Below are 7660 nucleotides of genomic sequence, written 5' to 3' on the forward strand. Positions count from 1 at the left end.
TACCATTAACAAGGAATGTACTGGTGATAACGTGCGCATCCTCCTCACCGCCTTCTTGTCCATCATGAACAACTTGCCATCGGTCTTCTCGCCCACCTCCCTGGACAAGATCTTGCGACGCGGTCGGCTTAGCACCCGACCCTTGATTGTTGTTGTTGTTGTTCATCGGTGTCTTCTGATAAGAATTACCGCCGTTGCGGTTGTCTCCACTCTGGTAGCTCGACCTCCCGGTTTGGCCATGATCCGATCCACTGGTCCATTGCTCGCAAAGCTCGTGTCTCGAAAAGATCCCGGTGCGCTCGTGCACTCATGTCTCTTGTGGCCTACGCCACCACAACCAAAGCAGGTCACTCCCTAGCTATTGCTCACACTCCCACGGCCTCGCCCAAAGGAAGTTCCAAAGACTAAACCCGGACCCGAGAAGAAAATCCCTTAGATTGATTGTGGTTGCCTTTCTTGAAATTAGATTGGCCACCACCCTCGCTCTCGACTTCCTCTTCTCCACCCGACCTCTCCCGAGCCATCTCCACTAGTCTCTCGGCTCTCCCGGCCCTCTCATATGCTTCCTTTACATCAGGAAGGACTCCCACGGGTAACTTATCCATAATTTTCGTGGTTAGCCCTCTCTCAAACCTCAAAGCCGATTCTCCTCACTCAAACCCATATCCTCGGATATCTAGACTTCTCATTGAACTGCCTGTAGTACTCAAATTACGACATCTCAAAGAAGTCATCTTAAACTTGTCGAACTCCTCTCTCAACTTACTCCTCACGTGTTCTGTACGAACTCCTTCCTCACAGCCCTACGAAACTCCTCCCAAGGTATAGCGGGTAACCCCTGGTTGGTATATATCTCCTTGGCACTCACTTTCACCGAATCCCACCACTTGCCACCGCCTCCCTCGGATAGAATGCAGCTGATCCACCCTCATCTCATCGGACAAATGAACTAAATCTAGTATGTTCTCCATCTCCCTCAACCAACTATCAAGAAGGTTAGGCTCCTCAACTCCCTTGTACTCCTTCGGGTTAAACCTCGCAATATAGAGGCTGACTTTAGCATGGTCAACCTCCTTCTCCTTACTCTTATCCTTGTCCTCATTCACTCTCTTCGGGTCTCGGAAGAGCATCCTGGTGCTCTAACATCTTGACGATGTCGTCCGTAGTCATAAGCTCAGCTCTCGCATACAAAGCATTTCTCTTGGGCGGCATCTTGAAGCTATATGAGAAAGGGTAAACATAAACACACGTACTAGACCTCAAAACACGAAAACGCGTTGCTCAGAACCTACTCGATCGAGTATCCAAACCCACTCGATCGAGTAACGGGCTACTCGATCGAGTGCCCCCATGTACTCGATCGAGTACCCAAACTCCAGAACCAAACAGACCTTCTGATCTCTAACCCACTCGATCGAGTATCTAGGCTACTTGATCGAGTGACCCCCTACTCGATCGAGTACCCCTAGTTACTCGATCGAGTGCCCCAAAACGCGATTCTGGACTCAAAATCGCCAAAAACCTACCCGATCGAGTCAGCCTCACTCGATCAAGTACCACCAATACGTAAGAGCTACCCGCATATTACGTCATATACTAACATGCTAACTTTATAAATCACATTATATCACAACAATCATGCTATTAATTGCCACGTTGTAAAACATTCCATCATGCTATCATTTCATCAACAATGTCTATATATATAACATCACTTTTCTTTTTATCTCATCAACTTCCAACTCGAACATCCAACCATCAACACATTCATCACATTGTTACGCAAGTTACTAAGCACACACATGACTCAACACACACATTTCCCCCATGTGTCCGGTTCAAAGTTGTAGGGCGACCCCCGCGACTTTAGGACGTCCCCCAAGCCTTTGCACTAGCTCCTACAACTTCTACCCCGGGTTCATTTTAATTGACTCCCTATGTTCATTAAGTTCATTGGTTACAGGTTTCAGGATCGTCGCTCTGATACCATTTGTAACACCCCCATACTCCGAGTGCCTTACCAGGACCACTCAGGTATGAAGACGTCACCATCTCGGTCGCCCGAGGTATGATAATCAAATAGACAAAACAGAAACAACATTTATTATAAATAGTTTAATGAATAGATACAATCCTCGAAACCAAACTGAAAGTACACTACATTATTCCAAACTAACTGTTCTCAACTGAAATAGAAATAAATGCTAAACTACAGTGGAAGACTCTATCGTCATGTCATGGCCATCCCAAATATCCCAAAGATACTCATCTCTTTACTCGCTCAATATCTCGCTCACCATCCCCGAATGGATCACCGTAGGTTTTACAAAACAACACCGGTCGAGATTAATCACACAATCAATGTAAATAACAATAATAAGACAAACATACAAATTGAATCACACACACACACAAAGCCACCAACTTCCATCATCTCAATATCGATCGTCCCACTGGACCCCCGCCAGCTGGGGGACCGCAGCCGTTCCCACCTAAGCCCCACTCATCGTACGAGCGATAACCCTGTCCATTAATGTGCACATCCCCTTTCGTGGCGGGTTCCACGAAGGGCGAAACTAGGGCGTGAGATCACTCCCGCAAGTGACCCCACTCAGCCGAGAACGCATCTCGAGAGCCATAGAAACCAATCACAATCACAATCACAATCACAATCACAATCATCATATTAAACAACTAACTACAAAGACATCACCAATATCCCATTATGGGACTAATACGAGTAGGAAATCCTACCGGAAAGCACAACACGCAGACGGTATCTACAAATTTGTATCAAAACGGCTCCTCTATGAATTCTCCTCCTACCATACAACACATAGATGCTACCATTCAATTACTACTCATAAAAACCCCCAATTCCTAAATTAGGGTTTCATCAATCTTAACAAAACATTATAGAAATTATATTAAAAGCTTACCCTCGACGCAAGGAATCCAACGACACGAACTACGATACGAACCGACCGTCTGAACTCCGGGAATTGTCAAGAACGCGATTGGGAAGACGAACTAGTTGCTTTCTCTCTTAAACAGGTTTTAGGTTTTGTAAAAAGTGATTTAAAACAATTACGAATATGTTTAAATACCCTAATCGCGTAATTAACAAAACCCGAGAAAACTCCCCCGTAAAACCGGACACTCGATCGAGTACCGAAGGTACTTGATCGAGTACCCCCCTACTCGATCGAGTGCCCCAGCTACTCGATCAAGTGCCCAACAGGTCAGAAACTATTTTATTCCGCAACTTGCCCATACTCGACAGAGTAAGGGCTACTCGATAGAGTACCCCCAAGACATATAAATACGGAGTATTACACATTAAGATGCAGTCCAAAACGAGGGCCATCCGCCTTAATCAAGTCCAAAACCTTCCCCACCTCCAATGTATCCCCAACGATGGTGCCATCATCCAAGTACCACGCCATTATTATTATTATTATTATTATTATTATTATTATTATTATTATTATTATTATTATTATTATTATTATTATTATTATTATTATTATTATTATTATTATTATTATTATTATTATTATTATTATTATTATTATTATTATTATTATTATTATTATTATTATTATTATTATTATTATTATTATTATTATTATTATTATTATTATTATTATAATTATTATTATTATTATAATTATTATTATTATAATTATTATTATTATTATTATTATTATTATTATTATTATTATTATTATTATTATTCTTATTATTATTATTATTGTTATTGTTATTGTTATTGTTATAGTTATTGTTATTGTTATTGTTATTGTTATTGTTATTGTTATTGTTATTGTTATTGTTATTGTTATTGTTATTGTTATTGTTATTGTTATTGTTATTGTTATTGTTATTGTTATTGTTATTGTTATTGTTATTGTTATTGTTATTGTTATTGTTATTGTTCTTATTATTATTGTTATTATTATTATTATTATTATTATTATTATTATTATTATTATTATTATTATTATTATTATTATTATTATTTTTATTATTATTACAACTACTACAACTATTATTACTATTATATATTATATTAGTCTTTCCATAAGTAGGATTACCATATACTCCCTTTACTAATTTATTTCTAATATTACTAGGATTATTAATATTATAATTACTATTACCTTTACTTATTTTATTATTCTCCTTATTAGTATTATTATTAAATTCCAAAATAATTCCCGACTACTACTCGTACTAAGCCATTAAAATCTATCCATATAATTATAGCACACGGCCCAAGGCCCTATTATTAGCTAAGCCCAATTACCGACTTGCTTACTCATTTTATTATTTAATTAACGTCTTATCTACAACTATTATTAGAAATGCCATTAGTTAACTATTTGAATTACATAAATTATTCATGTAAATTATTATCAAAATACAGGGTATTATAGTATCCCCCCCCCCCCCCTAAAATGAAATTCGTCCCGAAGTTCGCCCATAACTACCATAACAACATTTATAAACATCCACACAACTGAGCACCATCCAACTTATGATAACACAATTATCCATTTAAAATTATCAATTACACCAATTTATCAAAAGATGTCACAAAAATAACTCAAAACATTTGTAGTATCACATTCTATCCCCCTAAAAATTAACTTCGTCCTCGAAATTCAAGATATCGACAACGGAAATACTTAAACCACTTATTATAACACCACAAGAACATGCAATACACCTTGAACATAACATCGATTAATGGGTAAATAGATAACAACAATCTGTGAATTATTTTGATAACAAGCCCACAGTGTATAGTATATTCGAACTAACATTATTTAAACTTACTACTTGCGCGTTTATTTCTTACTAACGACATCTAATCTTAAACTTGGACGCAATATATAAATAGGTTTAGGGCAACACATTCCGCATATCACTAGACATGTTATTCTACTTCACATAATTTACAACATAAAAATATCAATGTGCAAAATATAAGAAACAAAACTTACATTTTTCAAGGCTAAGAAAGCATGTTACAATTTCCAAAAATCAAAAATAAATGATAACATAATTATTTCTTGAGAACTTATACTTTTTAGAAAATACAGAGAATTAGTAAACCATGAGAAAAAGAACCAAGTAAAAAACTCATAAGGTCAATTTATAATGCATTTTAAAAATTATTTGGTCGAAACAGAACTTTTACAGCAACATGTCAGAAACTTAGGTCAACTTGTAAAAATTATATAAATTGCCAAAATATTTCTTTACAATGTAGCTTATCAATTTAGAAACATATACGAATATTTTAAACATTGGAGTTGGAATCATACCTAATCAATAAGTAACTTTTAAATGGCGATTTTTACAAAAACATGAGCCGAAAATATAACTGTACAGGAATATTCTGACCACTGTCCACTAAAATATATATTACTCCTAAACTATATATTATTTAAGCATGAAACCGGTGGCATATGAAAGATAACGCATAAGGCTATCACATATAAAAATTTCGTCTAAGGATATTAAACAGGCAATAAATGGCAGCCAAAACAATTAAGTATAAAATTCTGAGAAATCAACCAAGTCACATTCTTCACAATTCCACACAACTTCCGGAATACTTCACATGTTAATCATAATTACACCTCCCACATACATGCCCATAAACTTTTATCATATCCACATGTTATAACAATGCTTAAAAACCATATCACAATCCTTCTCCGTAAAAACAAAGTACGTCCCCGTAACCGCAATCATCAATGTAAACAACATTCAAACAAGGCAAAAAAACATCCAAAACAAAATAAACAATATTCATTTTAAATTGCAACTGTTGGAAAATTGGTTAATTGGATTTACACCAAGGCTGACAGGCTTTGGGTGCTCTGGATTGACCATGTTTATATGAAAGAGGCTGATTGGCATTCTTATTCTCCTCCTCCTGATTCTAATTGGAATTGAAGAAATATTTGTAGAGTTAAAGATACTTTAAAAGCTGGTTTTGTGAATGGTCAATGGGTACCTAGCTCTAAGGGGTACTCTTTTGGGTCTGGATATCACTTGTTACAGGAACCACACCCCCCTGTCCAGTGGTATAAAACTGTTTGGGATAATTGGAGCTTGCCTAAGCACTCATTCAATGGTTGGTTAATTATGCAGAGGGGATTGCAGACCAGGGAGAAGCTGAAGCATCTTGGGATTTGTACTAGTGACAGTTGTGTCTTATGTGACCAAGCTGTTGAGACTCACACCCACCAGTTTAGGTCTTGCAGTTATAGCTCTCAAATTATTACTGGAATTGAGCAGTGGCTGCACTTGCATTTTCAACACCAGAATGGCTACTCTAAATTGCAGAAAGTTGTGTGCAGGATGGCTTGTATGGCCTGCTGGTACTACATTTGGCAGGAAAGGAATACTTGCAGATTGAACCTTGCTCTTACTGTACCTGCTAAGAAGATAACTGATCTGAAGCGTTGCATTAGGGCTCGTCTGTTGCAAAAGATTAGTCCTAGAATGCCTAATAGGGATAAAGATTGGCTGAAGCTTTTAGATATTCATCTGTAATTCTCTTAGACTGTTGCCGTTTGTAATAGCACAAAGAACTGTACTCCATGTCCTATTTTATTGTGTTTTAATAAAATTTTACATTATACCAAAAAAAAATATTCATTTTAAATTACCCCACACACTGTAATATCTCTCAAGGTAACCGGTTCAAAACTGGAAGGGCACAAGTACGAATTAAGCGCGCTTTCTTAACCGTTCTAAGAGGGGCTCCTAACAGTTCCTACCCGGGGTTCATTTTATTTAGACACATCCTAAGTTCATTATTATTCATTGGTTAGGCATGCGGATCGTTTTGTTCTGATACCACTGTGTAACACCCCCATTTATTCAGGAGCCTTTAGCTAGACATTCCCAAATAAATAGGACTGTTACCATCTCGGTTTTCCGAGGTAGTGAATAACAAAGTCCAACTCACCAAAATACTTTAAATTAAAACTTTAATGAATACACATGTATTACAAATTAATCAACTAAAACTTAATATAAAATAATTACAACTCACAGCAGAAATAAATAAAGTGATCTAATAATCTATGTGGTCTAGATTTCTAGGTAGATTGGCCAAGTCCTCACGCATCCCATAGCTCCCAAGTCAGCTAATTTTTAGTACCTGTCAAATCTACTCCCCATTATGGTTCATCACCGCTGTACACGAATACACTGTCAACCGCGAGATTGAGTAGGAATAACCAATAACAAGCCAAAGTGAAATGATATGATATATAATGCAAACACAATTGAGCTCATCACCCGAAACACCCGTTCCTCCTGCCAATCCCTCGCCCGGGGTATTCATCATTCCAACCGAAGTTGAAGTATTCACCATCCCAACCGAAGTTGAGGTATTCACCATCCCAACCGAAGTTGAGGTATTCAGTTATACACCATGCCAGTTATAAAAATCATCTCAGACACGAGCTGAGGTATCCAATGCAAACGAAATTCCAATATAAATAATCAAACAATAAACAATCCAATGATATATAATCCACATCCATTAATCCATCCAATTTCAGAATACTTTTATAAATTCAACAAACCAACAAAGACAAGACGATTTGAGTAGTTATCCTACCTTTTCGCA

The 7660-nt window shown here is 37.1% G+C and overlaps 1 protein-coding gene across 1 annotated transcript; it reads left to right on the plus strand.

Moving 5' to 3' along the window:
- The first annotated feature begins 6162 nt into the window (after window positions 1-6162).
- On the plus strand, window positions 6163-6573 carry LOC141657392 (uncharacterized). The gene has a single exon (XM_074464620.1). The coding sequence runs from the start codon at window positions 6163-6165 to the stop codon at window positions 6571-6573; it is 411 nt and encodes a 136-aa protein (XP_074320721.1).
- Window positions 6574-7660: the final 1087 nt, after the last annotated feature.

The sequence above is a fragment of the Silene latifolia genome, chromosome 1 (genome assembly GCF_048544455.1).
Source record: "Silene latifolia isolate original U9 population chromosome 1, ASM4854445v1, whole genome shotgun sequence".
Lineage (NCBI taxonomy): Eukaryota > Viridiplantae > Streptophyta > Magnoliopsida > Caryophyllales > Caryophyllaceae > Silene > Silene latifolia.